We start from the raw sequence: 17,210 nt of genomic DNA, 5'->3' as shown, positions 1-17,210 counted from the left end.
TCCCAAGTGCTCGTGTTTGTTTATACTGCACGTCAGCCAAACTGATGGATTTGTTTATAAGGTTTCTAACCTTTTCCTCATGTTTCCTTTACCAGACCCCAGTTAAGTCTAAATGTTAGGTTTATTAGTCTCGAAAAAGGTCAGTCACATAATAAAGCACTGTGTCCAAAAAATAAGCTTATTCTAACAGGTAATTTTTCAGCTGGTTTCACCCCATCTTTCTCACAGAGGCCATTTTAACAGCACAGGTTTGAAGCTGGCCTTCCCACACAGGACTGTGCTGCCCTCCCTGCCTCCCTGGAGCCCACAGCACCACAAGGAAGGCCACACACCTTGAGTGACTTAAAAAGTAATTCAGCAAACCACCCAACCCCAAAGCCACCACTATTCTAACACTTGCAGCAATCACCAACCTGTCTGCAGGAACTGCAGCTCTGCAGAGGAGGGAAAGGAGCTGAGACCATCAGAGCCACTGCTGCCCACTGCTGAGCTGCAGCACACGTTCCACTTGACACAGCTTCTTCTTGTTCCTCAGACACAATTTTTTCAGTTAGCCTCTCTTCAGATTTTTCATAAAAATCCCTCTTTGTCTCTGAGGGCTTTAAAGACACAAAACAAGCACTTCTGGTAATTAGTTTACTTTCTAAGTGCTATGAAGCCTTTTTTTTTTTTTTTTTTTTAATTCTGGTTCATAGGGGAAGAATTCAGTTCAGAGGACCACTGGCCCTTGTACAGGTGTGCTGCATACAGCTGGTGAAACTGGCAGTATCACTGTGAAAGAGCAGGAAAGAGAAGGCACAGCCAGAATGCAAGAAAATGAAGGAAAAAACATCACTTGGATAAAAAGCTTAAACTGTCAGCTTCTAAGGCTTTTAACATCATCATGTAGACTCTAAACCCCAAAGGGTTAATGAACCAGGATTCGGATCTTCGCTTGGTTTAATGAGCTTATTCAAAAGTTTTTTCAGTTCTCCAGGTCATTTCTGTACTGAGCCATCTGACATTTCTCTTCTTTCCCTTTGTTTCAGAGTCAATCCAGCATAAAAATACCAGACCCATTACTGTCTGTTCAGCACCTGGGGAAGCTGCCAAGTCCCCTGCGTGCAGGGAGGAGGTGAGGCACCCATGAGAAACGCTTTAGCCAAGTCCTTTGTGTACATGCTAAAGCCAAAGAGAGATTCCAGAAGAACAGTAAAGAGCTCTACTGGAAACCAGAGGGAACACAGCAAGATTTCTTCACAACATTTATATCCTAGTAACAAAAACCCAACCCCGTATGTCCCATTGGCAAGCTCAGTTGTCCACCTCTTCCTCATCATTTTGCTCTTCGTCCTCCATCCTTTCATCATCATCATCATTATCATCTTCTCGGCTCTTATCTTGTTCCTCTGAGTCTGCCTTCTTGTCTTTATCTTTCCTCGCTTCTTTCTTTCCCTTCTGTTCACGTCTGTAAACTAAAAAGAAAAGAACAGTGAAAAACTGCAAGCCAGTGTTTCCACCACGTGAACAGTACAGCAGCTGTGGCCCAATGTCCACTTGCTGAACTCATAGCAGCAACTCTCCCTATTATGAGAGCTGTGCTAACCAGCCCCATCCATGAGAAATCAGGTTAAGTTTCAGCAGAAAAATGTTGGAAAGGACGCAGGATTTCATATTTGCAGGCAACACCTATAACTTTCCTTAGATAAACATAACAGAGGATTGATATCAATTAAGACTTTCTCAGTTCTTGTCAGTTGTGAAATGTTATCCCAGCCCTGTTAAGATGCACATTATTAATCTTCACACAAACTGCAATGTAAGATGCTGGGCAAAGAAAACAAGAAACAAGACGGGCAAGTAAGTGTTGCTTGTTTGATGTTCAAAGAAAATAGAACTTGGTGCTATTGAAGTTCCTCAATAGGATCTGAGGACAATACCTTCCAGGGACTCTTTCAAAGGGGCTATAAATCGCTGAAACTCCATTTCCTCCATGGCAGAGAGAACATCACCAGCATTCAGCGTTTTCCTCTTCCCCTTCATGGCAAAGTTATTTGCACTAGTCAAAAACAAGGAGAAGAGAGGTAATTGATAACTGCCATCAATTTACTCATTTATTACAGTTCTAAACATGTCCAGAGGAGGGCCACAACAATGCACCAAGGGGTGGAACACCTCCCTGCGAGGACAAGCTGTGAGCTGAAGCTGTGCAGCCTGGAGAAGAGAAGGCCATGGGAGAGCTGAGAGCGGCCTGTCAGTATCTACAGGGCTGTGAGAAGGGAGGGGACAGACTCCCTAGCTTTGTCTGCTATGATAACACAAGGGGAAATGGTTTCCAGCTAAAAGAGGAGAGATTTGGACTGGATATAAGGAAGATGTTTTTTGCAATAAGGGCAGTGAGGCACTGCACAGATTGCACAGAGAGGTGGTGGTGCCCCATCCCTGCAGACAGACAATGTCAGGGGATGGAGCTCTGAGCACTGCTGGAGCTGTGGGTGTCCCTGTGCATTGCAGTTGGACTCCATGACCTTTAAATGTCCCTTCCCACTCAAATGATTCTGTGACAAATTAAAAAAAGAATAACATCCTAAATATTCAGTGTTTGTTAATCATTTGCTATAATATTTTAAGATACTCTCTTGTCCTCACTGGCTGTTTGTGTTTTCACCTAGTTGCATTGCTTTTGCACATTGTTAGTTGTCCGAGTGCCTGGGTCTTTCCTACAAATAACCACCAGGAAGGAGAAGGCCTGAATGCGGGCTACAAGGCAGTAATTCCACAAAGCCAATACCAAAGAAGCGACTTCTGCAAAGCATATTTTGGGTGATCCCATGTTCCCAGCCATCCCAAAGGCATTACTGTGTGACCAGCTCCAGGGCTGCATGGTGAGCCTTCAAAGCCAGCTCGGCTCTTATTTTGTTCCTCTGAGTTTGCTCCCAAAGGGTTCTTGCCTTTGCAAACCTGTAAAAGGCAATCCAAACCCAACCACTGCAGTCTGCTGGACTGGGGTACAATGTGATTGTTTTGTTTAATCAAACAGACAATACCAAAATGTACTGTATGGTAACTGTTGAGTCACGGCCTGAACCACTGACTGAGCACCTGGGGAAAGGTCCCAGTCAGCCCTGGGAGAACAGATGAAGGCAATGCAGCTGTGAGACAGGAAGGGGTGGAGCCTGGCCGTACTTCTCTTAGACCCCATTTAAGGGCTGACTGCCACTGGGGAAGCATCTCTTCCTTGATGAAGCTTCACCTGCAAGCCTGGAATCTTCTGATATAAGTGAGCAACCTTCTTCCCTTCCTTTATATCGATATAGGGACTATCGTGCTAGTCCATTTTGTCTTTGTTGTAACACCTTTCCCACTGTACTGACCTGTCCAATTGTTGCATGTACTCAGGAAGGAATTTCCAGGCCGGCCAGCAGGGAGGTGCATTACAAACATCAGTTAGCAGTTTATCTGACACAACAAATCCTTACCATGACGTTGCATAGAGCACAAACACACTTGCTGCTCGAGATATCGCGCTCCGAGCTTCTTTGGATATGTTCACCCCATCAGGCAGCTAAAAAGCAAGTTAGAGAGAACGTTAGCTGCTGCTCTGAGAGGGCGGGAGCTGCCTCGTGCCCTGTCACTTGTGTGGCGTTCACAGAGCTCAGCACAGCTCTCAGGTGCGGCGTTTCGGGCAGCAGAACCCCGCGCTGAGGATCTCTGATGGAAAGCGAGGCCTCTGCCCGCGCGCCCAGCCCCGCGGCCCGGCACCCACCGCCTCTTTGATGATGCGGGTGATGACGGCGTTGGGCAGGTTGAGATCCTCCGGTCTCTCCGCCATTCTGAGTTCCCGCACAGCACAGCCGGTGCCACGGGAAACAACCGCGCCGCGCGGCCCCGCCCCACAATGCACCGCGCCGCGCTTTCCCGCCCTGCTCCGCGGCCGCCGTTGCCTGGAGACGGGGAGGCGGTGGGCGGGAAACGGGAGGGGGGAGCTATGGCTGTGGGGGTTAAGGGGGGGGGGAGAAGTCTGGGCAGAGGGGCTGTGAGGGGGGGGGTGGTGGTGGTGGTGGTGGTGGGTGAGTGAGTGAGTCTGTGTCATCGGGCATCTGGAAAGAAGGCTAACTCCAGTGTGGTGTTAGAGAGCAGCATTCCTTTATTCCTCACCATATGTACCAGGCAACTCAAGCAAGGCACGCATATACATTCGTTCTTCCCTCACAAACACGCGCCAGTGTCCCTTTGGATGCTCAGGGGAATCAGGGGTGGTCGAGTGCCCGCCTGCTTCTTCCCCATTTTTCACCACCAGCTTCATCACTGAGGCTTTTGACCTACTGCCATTCCCTGCTCCCCAGTTTGGGAGATTCCCACTGCTTGTGAGGCCATAGTGAGCCACCTTTTAATAACAGCATATGTGGAACCTGAAGAAAATATCCTTACACGTTTTGAGGCTAAAGATAAAAGTATTCTATTATGTTCCCAGTGCAAAATTATTGAGGAAAACAGGGCTGTTCGCTCACTGAGGCTGAAAGTTTTAAGACTACAGCTTATGGGCACTTTTTGCTAAACTAATATATTGGTTACTAATCCCTATTACTAAAGAAAGCGACCTATATCACCTGTGAAGAGAGGGCTGTGGGGAGAGAAGAGCTACGGGGAGGGTCCTGTGTATGGGGGGAGACTGCTGGGAGGCCTGTAAGCTGGCAGCCCTATGGAGGGGATGGGGGCTGTGGGATGGAGCTGAGCTGCAGCAGTTGGAAGGGGCCTGTGGGGGCTGGCAGTGAAGAGGAGCCTCAGTGGGGTGGTGGGAGGCTGAGGAGATGGGCAGGGGGTGTGAGGGACAGGGAGCAGCTGGGGCAGGTTGGAGGAGCCCTGAGGCAGAGGGGTCTGTGGGGAAGGTGGCTGTGTTGTCCCTATTCTTGGGTTCTTGCCTCTCCTTGCAGTGCTGTGTGGGTGTTGGTGTGTGCACAGAGGCACCCACTGCTTCATCCTGTGGGTTTTGCTGTGCCAGGAGTAGCAGGGAGCATGGAGAAGGAGAAACTGCTGTGCTGTTGCCTGAGCCTGCCCACGGTGCAGGTGTTGGGCAATGCATAGTGAGGCCACGCTGCCCTACAGACCCCAGCCCCACAGCTATCATGCCTAGACCCGATGAGGTAACGAAGTAAACTCAGAGTGCAGGAAGGTAGAAGGTTAATCTGTGCTGGGATGATACCTGAAGTTGGGAGCAGTAACTGACAGTGCAGATTTTCATGCAGCATGTGTTTCCCAGCAGCAGCAGGAGCAGCACTGGGGATGGAGTATGGGCAGTTGTGAGACATGTTTATAGGTAAAGGTATAGCTCATATTGAACATAATAATGTGTGCACAGCATTTTGGATACGCAAAGGTCAGACCTGGAGGAAGGCTTGTGTGCATGACAGCGCTGATTACTTTTCCACTTACAGTAATTGTATTAATAAAAGCCTATCACTGTTCGTACAAACCACACGTCTCTCAAGTCTTGTTTCTAGCTCACTTCAATGTATTCTTTTGTTAACAATTCTTTTGCAGGGTCATTCAGTGGCTCTCGGGGGTGAAGTGCTGTAGCAGGTGTTGCATTACTTTTTAATGAAATAATGACCAATTGTAACTGGTACATTTGTAACTGTAATACACAGTGCTGATGCCTGCTTCTGGACCAGCTGTCGGCTTGCTGTTGCTAACAAAGCCATCAGAAGTTGATTTCTGTTTTGCCAGAAGGCGAGTTTGTTTCCTATATGCCTAACTTAAGAACAAAGCAAGGCAGAGTTGTGTTATTGTGCAATGGTGCGAGTAGGCTGGAGTAGAAGCAGAGATGATGCTGGCCCAGAGCCATGGTCAGACAAAGCTCCTCTGCTCCCAGATAAAGGCCAGGGAGTAATGCCAGACTGTCAGCCTGTCGTGGCCTAGGATGGGTATACCCAAGTACAATCTATGATCTGATTCATGTACAATTTTGTATTGTCTATTTTACACTGTATGTTTCCTACAGCTTCTTTATTTTTCCCTCTAAATTAATTTGCACAAACGCTTTCTTCTGTCTCTTCCTGATCTCCCTGCTGCAGTGCTTCCCAGAATGGTGTCTGCAGATGTGAGCCACTGAGATGTAAGTGCTCAGATTCCAATGTGATTTTTTTTTCTCTCACTTATACGCATAAAACCTTTCTCATTGATAACTTCCTTCCACCTGAGGACCTCAGCTGGCTTTAGTTATCTCTTTGTAGATGGAGTTTGTATATCAGTACCTGGAATGTGATCTGCGTATTAAAAAAAAAAAGTTATGATCAGTAAATTCTTGTTTGCTTAGCTAGAAAATAGATTTAGTGCACCCATGGAGTTGCTGTGTCAGCACACTCCATAGTTTTTAATTACCAGGTCCTCAGTGTTATATTTCCTAATTATATACTTATATTTGCTTTCATCTTAGATTAACTTCCAGCACTGAAAACTGTGAGCACCTCCCCCAGCCAGTGGTTGAGGAAATAGACCAGATGTTCCAAAAGGCCCCTACCTGTTTCTGCTGCACCCTCCCTTCTAAAAAGAAAGCCTGGAAGAAAATACTGTTGTCAGGTGAATTACTCTGAACACCTACCTATAAGTTGTAAGCTTGTGGTAAGGCTAGGCATGTGGGCTCATTTTTCCCAGAACTTCATGGAAATACTTCCCTTATGGTCCTGCTGCAGTGGGCACAAAGCTTGCCAAGTGCTTTCTGTATTGAGCAGAAGACACTGTTAGCATCATTGGTGTTGAATCTTGCTTAACTTCAGAACATATAACATTCAGAACTTTAACATTCAGAAAATGATACTTCAATATCTTCATGACAAAATAGGTGATAAAAGTTCAAATTATTTTTGGGTAGAGCCATCACTGTGGAATATCTATGTTGTTTCTGTCATTCCTGAAGCTCTGTTATGATGAATGGGATACAAGCTGGGAGGAAATGCAGGTCCTACAGTAATGAGATTGTTAGCTTAATAATTTAACTTCTTCTTCCCCTCAAAATTGAGGGGAAACGTGCCAGAAAGTGGTTCACATATACACTGAGGTTCTGGTCTGCAAAACCTTCACTGTGCGTGGAGAACAACCCTATTGGTTCTCTCTGGGGTTGCAAGATTAAATGGACTTTGTTAGTCCCTGAGCCTGCAAATAGTTACCTGTATTCCCAACCCCTGCAGGCTTTTGAGCCAATTCACACCTCTTCCTCCATATCAGTATTACCAGGGTCCACCCTAAGCTGCTTTTCAAAGTAAGTTATGAGTGAGCACAAGTCAGGAGGAGGGCTGCAAGGTGCTCAGTGCCAGAATTGAGGGCACATCCTGTTGGCTTTATTAGTGCTGGTTAAAAAACAGGAAGAGAGCAAATGTTCACAGAGCTGAAAGCAGGACACAGCTCAAATCAGAGTCACTTCAGTGATACGGGATGTTGTTACAGGCGCCTGTTTTCACTAGTTTAAGTTTGTTTTAAGAGACTGTTCCTGGCTGCTTTGTGTGCTTTATTTATTTATTTTGTATTTTTGAAAGAAAATGACATAGCGTTGGTTTTTTTTTCTTTTTTTTCCCCCCCAAATTGTATCTTCTAAATTGTTAAGTATTGTTAAGTTTTTATCCTGAAACTTAACTCTAGTGTCTGGAATTGTTCCTTTTTTTCCATCTCCTAGAGAACAGATAGCCACTGCAAGGAGTCCGGTTCCCAGCTCAGCACACTGGCATGCAGATGTCTCTTGCCCAATTATCTCCTGACCTCGGGTCTGGTGAGGTTAAATTATCTTTGATGAAGGTCTTCAAATTCAGTTGTTTCATCTTTAAGATGTCTCTCTGGGATCCTCTTTCATCATAAACTAATTCAGTGGGTTTGACTACAAAAAAATTGCCATCCAATAATTCTACTGATTGAGTACATGTTCCTGTCTGCCCAAAGAAAGACACTTGGACAAATTATGTGTACAGGTTGAGGAGCTATTTTCAGCTGTGTGTACCAATTATTACGTTAATGCTAACTTTGTTAATTCACTTTGGAAAGTTAATTCACTTTGCTTTTGAAAAGGAAACCTGTAGGGTAACCTCTGATTTGCCTTTCATACTGTTTGCCTGCATTTGTTTCTCTACGAATCTTGCTTCTGTTTGTGTTGCAGCTCAGAAAGACCTATTTTTCCAGGGCTGAACTCTGCAGCAGGGTTGGACATTATCTCACCTGGACAGATGAACTGAATGATCTTTAACAGCATTGGAAAGGTGAATGTTTTCAGCTTGGGGAGGGAGAACAGCTTGCTGACTACAGAGAATGGAACTGTCATGAAACCAAGTATGTAATAATCAGGCTATGCTCTGCTAATTGATTTAGAATGCACATTACACTATGGAAGTGTCTTAAGGTGGCCACGTTGGGGCTGAACTAATGGCATGCCACCACCCAAACAGGACCAGTGAGCTGTTGGACCTGCTTGGCTCTGACATGCACCTTCATCCCTAGGGCTTGGTTTTCAGGCCAGTTTAAGCAGATCTTAATCTTCACTTCTCTGAAAGAGCATTCCTGGCAGGGTGCTTCTGCTGTTTGCTTAAATCAGCTCTGGAGAAGGTGGTTAAGGTGGGCTGATGCAGCTAAGTTCAGGCTTCTGAAAATTCAGAAGTTTTCAAGTGGATCAGTGTGCCCATATGTACTGTGCCCATCAGAAACACAATGCTAAGCCACGCAGACCTTTGTATGACCCACTGTTCTGCTTTTAAATTCTTAATTTTTTTTTTTTTTGTACCTGTTCCCATGGTTGGACGGAAGTTGGGAGTCACAATGGGGGAAGAAAAAGGCAGATGGCCTTTCAGTAGCAGTCTACAATTAAATTAGTTTAATCTGAAAATGAAAGGGTAGGAAGATTTGTTTATGTACCTCAGTACATCTTACTTTGTGCTTGTGTGAAGTGGAAGTTGGGTTTCACCAGGTGTTGAAGCACATCTCTGCCAACAAAAGGGAATTCACCCTTCCCCACTGTGTCATTTCTGGTTTTTGATCTCTACTGCTTCTGCAAACCTTGGCCAATCCAGTTTAGTGTGCCATAAATAGTTCAGTTTCTGCTGGATTAGTGAGCTCAACTGACCTGCTGGGCTGTGCCAGCCCTGGTGTGGCAGCAGAAGGTGGTGCCTGGGTGCTTGGGGTCAATTCAGCCATTTGGTGTAAGCAAGGCTTCAGACTGCACGCAGCTCAGCTGAGGAAACATGCAATAAGTTTTAAAGCTTGTTCAACTTAATGCTTTACTCCATGTGATGCCCTTGCAGCAGGGGAAACCTGTTGCAGGTTTCAGATTGGAAAAGGGATCAGTGGTCAACCAGTCTGTGGCTCCTCACTGGCATTTTCCAGGGAAACTGCTGCTCCTGCTGCAGGAATGGGCATAATAATGATGCCCCTCTGCTCTGTGTTTGCCATAGACCCTAAACAATCTCACTGCTGGGAAGTGCTGAGGTTTTGTGTCTGCCCTTACTGGCAGACTGCTAATCCCAGAAATAACCTTTCTGTTCCTAAAAATCAATTGCCTGGGGAGGCAGATAATTTTTTCCAATGTGATTTAGCTCCTTGAGTTTCAAAGCCAGCTCTAACCTTGGAGGATTTATGTGTGCCTGTGGTACCCTTTAACCTGACACAGCTATCTAAGCATGTGTTTGGATTTGAATATCCAGCCAAAGGCAGATCCCAGTGCTGGCAAACTGAAATTTGTGACGGAGAACTGTGTTAAATTTTAAAAGAAAGTCATTAACTCCCAAGCCAAGCAGCTGAGTGTGCAGTTTGCTGGAAACTCTGATAGAAAATCAGGTGAAGGTCAGTCTCCAGGGGTTTGAATGTTAGGAAGGAAGTTGGAAGGAGTTGCTAACGTGCTGTTGGGAACCTATAGGGAGTGGAGCCATAACACTCATCACAGCTACCACCTTTTCCCCGTGCACGTTCTTGACTTCCAAGTGCTGAAGCCCTGCTCTCTTTGGACAATTCCATGCTTCCCCCCCCCCTTTTTTTACAGTGGTATCAAGCTCGTGGCAGCTGAATCACAGTGTGTGCGCAGGACGTGGGTGCTTGGACTCTACTGGAGCAAGGGACAGTCCTGTGCCAAAGCCATGGAGCAGCGGGGAGAGTCAGGGCTGGCATGTGAGTACTTGGATGATTCCTTACTGAGTTTGTAGTGCTGCTGTCTGCTGGGTGAAACATGAATCATGACCATACAAGTTCCAGAACCTGATGCTTGGAGGACAGGGGACCATATCTCCCACACATGCTTTGCAGAGTACCGGAGATGCTTGGCTTCTTGTGGGATTGCATTTGTGGGATGGCAGATCATGGGCTCTCTGTTTGCACCTTGTGCTGCAGGATGGAGTGGGCAGGAGTCTGCAGGATTTGAGAGTGAGGACTGATTTTTGCAGCCAATGAACTTCAGTCCTGTGGGTATGTGGGACTCCCATGGTCCTGGTCCTCCTGAATAGGGGTGGGAAAAACTATGTCTAATAGCATATTCTGTGAGAATGGCTACTTTAGAGGAATTGTGCTGTTCTTTTATTGTCCTGTTTGTCTTTTCTTTCGCCTCTTATTATGTTATCATGTTTTTCCCCAGGGGCTAGTTGTTGGTTAGTTTGTTGGGATAAACCCTTGATTTTGTTGAGTGGCAGACAGAGATCACTGGGAATGCAGCAAATGGGTTCAGATGAGCAAAATGAGGGGAAGTGTTTTTGATAAGCCAGGAGGGAAGAATATTTTGTGGTGTCTGCTTCGCCTAGAAATTGTTCTGTACCCCTAAGCAGTGCCTGTTTCACCTGCTTGCTGGTTCCTGATCGCCCAGCACAGTGCTTTGACACCATTTCCTTGTGATCTGATGTGTGGTGTCCCAGGCTTCAGAGGCATGCAGCGTGTGATGGGCGCTGGGGATGGTGGCACTCCTCCAGCCCTCCTGTCCAGGGGCTGACAGCAGCTTGTTTTCTGGGACCTCAGCCTGTGATCTTGCTGCTAGACACTGCTGTAAGATGGGGTTTGAGCCTTCAGGAGGCTTGTCTTGCATCCCCCAGGGCTGGGATGATAAGTACCTCCTGTTGCAGTGCTCCATATTATCAGTACACCTGATTCAGTTCCTCTCCCAGGTCCTTCTTCAGTGCTACTTGTGAGGGCTGAAAGGGTTCATCCCCTCCCCAGTTCTGTGGGCAGGACTCACTGCATCCAGGACTCTTTGGCACATGAGCAAGCATGGCTGGGTGGTGGTGAACAGGACACCTCCAGTTTCCAGCCTGGATGAGCTCTGGTGTTGGCAATCTCTGCTGAAGCTGTAGGAAAGGCAGACCTGTTTATCTGATGTCTACAAGGCACAGAGCATGCCATGGGGACGTGTTTCTAAATGCTGGGATGCAGGAGACAAGGCAGCATGGTGTCTGGGGGACAAAGCAGGGTTCGCAGGATACCACAGACTGATGTCCTCTGCGTTCCAGCTGTGTGCCCTGACCTGCCTGTTTCTTTTCTCTCTGGCAGGCACAAGGCACAGCCCTGGGACGTGGGGGCTGCCAGAGGTACAATACAGGGCAGTGAGAGCCTGCTGGCAGAGCCAGGGAGCTGTGTTGGGCAGAAGAAGGAAGATCAGTCCTGCATGGGTGAAGGGGAAAGGTAAGGGATGGGGCTGAGTGGGACAGCAGGTGGGTTTGGCCCTGACCAGGAAAGTGGGGAGGGGGCTGAGGTGTCAGCATCCTGAACTCTGCAGGATTCTGATGTCAGCTGTAGTGGGCAGAGCTGGCTGCAACCTCATTTCCCATTGCTCACCTCAGCCTGGGCTCAGGGTGGCTGTGGGCTGGCCTCTGCCACCCTGAAACATCAGTCCCCAAGGCGTCTTGCAGGGCTTGGAGCAGGGCTGCGTAGCTCCATGGGCTGTGCTCACCTCCAGGTGTCTCTGCTTTTTTTTTTTTTGTCTCTTCTGAGCTGATAAACAAACATTGAAAGGGAACACAAGAGGGCAAGGGGGGAGGAGTATGTGCTGTTTTGCCCTGGTGCTGGAAATGGTCTCTGGGGCACTTTGCAGTCTGTGTGTGTTGAAAGAGAGATGATTCTTTCAGTTGCTTTGTATTTTTTCTCACTTTCTATGACTCGGAACTGCTGGATGCACTGCTGGCTCCCAGGGTTCCATTCACTGTCACAAACACATAACCCTGTCCTGCTGCCCCTTCCCTCTGTAATCCCCAGAAATGAACTCTCCTGCAGCCCTTCCCCTCCTGTGTTATTTGTCCAAATCGCTGTGAATGTTTCTCTTGCTCTGGTGCTCCAGCAGCTGAGTGCATGCTAACAACCCTGGCCGTACAGCGGAGAGGAAGAGACAATACGGCTGTGGAGCCGCCGAGCGGGCAGGGCGCTGCTGGGCTCAGCGGCTTGGGCCTGTTTGCACAGACAGGTGCGGCCTCCATTCAAATCCGAGGGGCCAATGGGAGCTGCGCTGTTCAAACGCGGCGGTTGGAGCGCGTCCCTTGGAAACGCCACTGCTGGCCAGTCTGTCCTTCCTGGCTGCAACTGGCTCAGCTTTCCCAGACCTGACAGGGAGGTCTGCAATTACTGCTAATTAGAGCTGTCCTGCCATGGAGCCTGGCAATGTGCACAGAGTCTCACTCTGCACCCGCCGGGCTGAGCCCCTGGGAGCTTCCTTCTGCCTCACCACCTTCGGTAAGCCATGAGCCTGGCTTGGCTTGGGGTGCCAGGGGATGTGGTATGGCACTGGGAGCCGCAGTGGCTCACGATGGGAATGGTGGGAGCTGCTCTAAAGGCATTAACACAGAGCTTCTGCCTCACTGAGCTGAGGTAACGCTTGGCTCCGCTGAGCCCTGGATCCAGGCTGCAGCTGCCGAGGTGATTTGCCTCCCTAGCTGGGCGTGAGCTGGGATTGTTGTATGGAGCCATCCACAGTTATGGCAGAGCCCCCATGTCCTTCTTTGCTCTTTGTGGATCCTCCTGCAGCCGCCGACTCAGTTGTGCCACATAGACCTGAAGAATGCCCAGGGACACAGGGGACTGTGGCTGAGTCCTGAGGCCGTAGCCGCAGGTAGCACACATCGTGACCTCCACTTGTGTGCAGGATGGTTTGGCAGTGGCTGTCCTGCATGGGGGGAGGCTGCCTGCCCTTTCCAACTGGGAATTTTAAAGCAGAAGTTTTATTTCAAGGCTGCTGCTCATTTTTGTAGGAGGGCATTGCAGGCAGTCATGGCACAAGGGCATGGAGAGGGCGATGCGAGCAGGGCAGGGCAGCCCACGGGCAGCCAGGTGTGCTGCACTTTCCCCCTTCCGGCTTTTGAGTGTCCAATTGCTCAAGACAATCTGGAAGCTAAAAACCTCCTGTCTTTGAGACAAAGACTTTGTCTGTGCCCAGTAACCTGTGCCTCAGTGATTCTTATGAGTCCCTTTCAACTTGGGATATTCTATGATTTTGGCAGCCCACTACTCTTCATGGGTCCCCACCGTCAATGGGGAGATGTGGCTGGCACAGCTGCCCATGTGGGGATGACCGTGGTGTTGTGAAGGCTGTGCTTGTGTCTGAAGCTGTACATGGTGGCCTTGGGATACTCTGCCCTATGCTGCTAAGAATGCCCCTTTGGGGTAGAAGCACCCTGCTGTGCATTCCCATGGTTCTCATCTCTTCTGTTCTAGGCAAAACCTGCATTTTTCTCTCAATTAAACAGAAAAGCATGTTAAGGAGCACAAACCCAATTTTTCCATTCACCAGAGATCATCAGCAAGGAATAAATTTTCCTGCCTGCTGGTTCTGCTCCCAACATATGCCATTCCTGTGTGCCCACCAAACTTCTCTCTTGGGTGGGTATGTTTGGTTGCTAGCTTGTGTTTATTGCTGCCTGGTTCATCCCTGTTCTCCATGCACCAGCTCTGTCCACCAGCTCAAATCACTTATTTCCCAGATGATGACGTCCAAACGGATGGGCCCTGAGTGTCCTCCTGGTGGCAGTCCTACGAGCCTTGCTCTCCATGATGGGAGTGCAACCAGGAGCTGCCTGTGGGCCCTGCTTTGGGATGAGCTGTCTTCTCTTTCCTCTTCCTCTGGCTTTTCTCTGCACCTATTTTTGTTTATGTTAACACTTTTGATCCAGATGACCTGGACAAGCTGTGCCAACACCTCCCTACTGAAACTGTTTCCCTCTGTTCATTTTAGAGATGCACTGATAAAGGCAAACCTGGGAAAAATCTTTCTCTGACTCTTTGCTTTTGGAGCGTGGTGAAAATGCAGCCTAAGTGCTTGCATAGGTAGGCATTGTGTTCCTGCTTTCCCAGCCCTGGGGGAAGGTTACTGCTCCGTGCATCTGAGGAAATGCAGCTGCTGCTGCTGAGCTGCTCTGTCCAAGTACACCAGTATGCAGTGTCCTGTGCACTCCAGTTCTTTGTGCCAACCCTCGCTGGGCAGAGCCTTGGCCCCATGGCTGTCCTGGAGTTGTGCAGCCCCAGCTGCTCCCAGCTCAGGGCTGGGCATACGAGTTGCCCCCCCTGCACTACCTGGCACAAAGGCTTCTTTTCTTTTTCCCAGCACCCATTCATTACTGGGCTGACTCCTCGTCATGCTCAGTTAGATGAGCATTTTACTTTTGTGCTGTAGTGACTGTTAAATGCTAATAGAGGAGCAGCAGGTTGGTTCCCACGGGTCAGAGATCTGGATATTGCAGAGGGTTAAGTCTTGGCTCAGGGGTGGCTTTACTGGCACAAAATTCCTAATGTCGTAAATTGGTATGAGATTAAAAAGCTCCACTGATTTACTGACCAAGAAAGGTCTGCCTTGTCTTTCTTGCCTTACTTTCATGTGTGTATGTGCACACGTACACATGGCTGTGCACTCAAACACACAAACACACATGAGCTAGAGAGAGATCTGACAGTTTTCTGTCAACTTTTTTTTTTTTGAGTGAAAGATGAGGTTTGAGTTCTCTTAATTATTTCAGGTTAAACCATCCCTTAAGATATCCACACCCCTGCAGAAGTCTTGGGTGTGTCTCTTACTGAATGTTGTTTTGTAATTGAAATGATGTTTATATGTGCAAGAATGATGTTTACCAGTTAGTTTGTTGTTTTTTCACATGCCAGGAAAAGAGTGTAAATGGGCTATTTTGCTTTGGACTAAAGAAGATGATGTGCCAGTGATATTTTCCATCTGTTTGACTCTCCAGGAGCGTTTGAAAGCATTTGGTTTTGAGCTGAATCAGAACAATTATGTGGATGTGAGACCCTGCATCACCCCTAAACTCTGCACATCGCATCCAGGCTGGCAGCAGGGTCCTTAATCCCTGGGTCCCTTCTGGGGTGTTGTTCACCCCAGTGGAGAATCTCACATTCCACACCTCAGCAGCATTTTACCTAAATCCTGCCAAAGGCCATCATGTGAGATTTTGTGCCAGTCTGAGTGCTGGAGATTGATTTCAGGGTTAATGTGGAGTTGTACATGCATGGGAATGGGAGAATAACTGTGCTGGCATGGCAAGCCTCAACCCCGTACTTTGTGACTGCTTAGAGTTCAATGCTTGGAATCAGCTGCCTGCAGACAGGTCTGGGCAGTGCCAACAATCACAAATTGCAGCTCCAGATAAGCGGTGGGAGCCTGGGGATTTGACTTGGAAGTTTCAGGTTGAGTTTATAGACATGTAAGAACTGGATTTTATTCTTGGCTCTGTCATCATCTGTGTGCAGAGTGGGCAGTGAGTGATGTGGTCTTCAGCTATGGATGCTGTGCTTGCAGGTGGTGACTTTGCTGACAGGCAGAGGCATCTTTGGGATGCTCCTTTGTTTGTTCTTTGGAATGAGTGCTCCATCTTGTCCCTGCGTCTCGCAGGAGGCTGTCTGGATTCAGAGGCCAGCCTGGGTCTCCCAGGGTTTCAGCTGATACTGTCCTAGACATACAAGTGTGAGCCTGGATCTACCTGTGGGGCTCATCCTGGGAGCTGTTCCCAGCAGGGTGCTCAGGTTGAGCCACATCACCCTGGTCTGAACCCAGCAGAGCCCTGGTCTGGCACTTCATAGTCTCCATTACTCCTGCCTCTTCTTTCTGCTGAAGTCCTCCCATTTTCCTCTCACTTTAAGTACTACAAAATACACTGATGGATATAAATTCACTTGAGATTGCCAGGTCTTCCATTTGTCTGGTTTGTTCCCTCTTTGCATCCCCATCCCTTTGCACAGCACCAGGCACTGCCATGTGCTCCAGGTGGGTTGGGACCCCTGCACAAGCTTGGTTCTGGCTGTGATGATTGTAGCAGGTTGGGTAAGTCTTGGCAGTCCAGCCAGTGCTATCTTCCTAGTTTCCTCCCCAGTTCCATGTGCTTATCAGTTCAATTCTTCGCAGGAGACCTGTGTGCATAAGCAAGGAGCTCATGCGCAAACTCAAAGGGAAAAAGAAGGTCCATGAAATGTGGAAAAAGGGTCTGACCACTCGGGAAGAATATAGAAATGTTGTCAGGGCCTGCAGGGATGCGACGAGGAAGGCTAAAGCCCGCCTGGAATTGAATCTAGCAAAGGTGGTAAAGGATAATAAAAAAAGGCTTTTTTAAGTATGTTAACAGTAAAAGGAAGACTAGGGAGAATGTAGGTCCCCTACTAAGTGAGGGGGGTGTTCTGGTAACAGGGGATGCTGAGAAGGCGGAGATACTGAACGCCTTCTTTGCTTCTGTCTTCAGTGAAAAAGCTCCCCCTCGGGAATCCCAGGCCCTGGTGGTTAGTGAGAAGGTCTGGGGAATGGAAGACTTCCCTTTAGTCAGGGAAGAGGCAGTCCGAGAGCGCCTAGGCAACACCAATGTTCATAAATCCATGGGACCCGATGGGGTGCATCCATGGGTGCTGAGGGAGCTGGCAGAGGTGATTGCTGAGCCGCTCTCTATCATCTTTGAGAGGTCTTGGAGAATGGGGGAGGTGCCTGAAGACTGGAGGATAGCCAATGTCACTCCAGTCTTCAAAAAGGGCAAGAAGGAAGATCCAGGTAATTACAGGCCAGTCAGCCTCACCTCTGTCCCTGAAAAGGTGATGGAGCAGCTTGTGCTGGATGCCATCTCCAGACAACTGGAAGAAAAGGAGGTTGTCAGGAGTAGTCAGCTGGGCTCACCAGGGGGAGGTCGTGCTTGACCAACCTGGTAGCCTTCTATGATGTTGTCACTGGCTGGGTGGATGGGGGAGAGCAGTGGATGTAGTCTACCTTGATTTCAGCAAGGCATTTGACACTGTCTCCCACGACATCCTTATAA

General features: G+C 48.2%; 2 protein-coding genes and 1 long non-coding RNA gene across 7 annotated transcripts in view; 1 reads left to right on the top strand and 2 right to left on the bottom strand.

The window, feature by feature from the left end:
- Positions 1-102: 102 nt before the first annotated feature.
- Positions 103-3,904, bottom strand: POLE3 (DNA polymerase epsilon 3, accessory subunit). The gene is made up of 4 exons (XM_031601502.2): positions 3,746-3,904; positions 3,459-3,544; positions 1,920-2,038; positions 103-1,454 (listed from the first exon to the last, which is right to left on the bottom strand). The coding sequence occupies exons 1-4, from the start codon at positions 3,809-3,811 to the stop codon at positions 1,294-1,296; spliced, it is 432 nt and encodes a 143-aa protein (XP_031457362.1). The 5' UTR covers positions 3,812-3,904; the 3' UTR covers positions 103-1,293.
- A 2,156-nt stretch (positions 3,905-6,060) lies between these two features.
- LOC116234132 (uncharacterized) lies at positions 6,061-8,268 on the bottom strand. The gene is made up of 3 exons (XR_004168071.2): positions 8,182-8,268; positions 6,581-6,697; positions 6,061-6,245 (listed from the first exon to the last, which is right to left on the bottom strand). It is a non-coding gene; the product is annotated as an uncharacterized LOC116234132 (long non-coding RNA).
- The window catches only part of RGS3 (regulator of G protein signaling 3), a 70,864-nt gene continuing 61,856 nt past the window's right edge, over positions 8,203-17,210 (top strand). For 2 of the 5 annotated variants that reach the window (XM_031601496.2, XM_090121528.1), the window contains exons 1-3: positions 8,203-8,292; positions 9,992-10,116; positions 11,479-11,610. In XM_031601496.2, the coding sequence (XP_031457356.2) occupies positions 10,086-10,116; positions 11,479-11,610 (163 nt within the window). In that variant the 5' untranslated portion in view covers positions 8,203-8,292; positions 9,992-10,085. Of the gene's footprint in view, positions 8,293-9,991; positions 10,117-11,478; positions 11,611-12,434; positions 12,652-17,210 lie in introns of those variants that run through there. The other 3 variants (XM_090121532.1, XM_090121530.1, XM_090121531.1) reach the window with 3 other exon arrangements.

Source organism: Phasianus colchicus, chromosome 19 (assembly GCF_987193195.1).
Source record: "Phasianus colchicus chromosome 19, bPhaCol1.hap1.1, whole genome shotgun sequence".
Lineage (NCBI taxonomy): Eukaryota > Metazoa > Chordata > Aves > Galliformes > Phasianidae > Phasianus > Phasianus colchicus.
The sequence above is the reverse complement of the archived record's forward strand: the minus strand, read 5'-3'. Positions and strand labels throughout refer to the sequence as shown.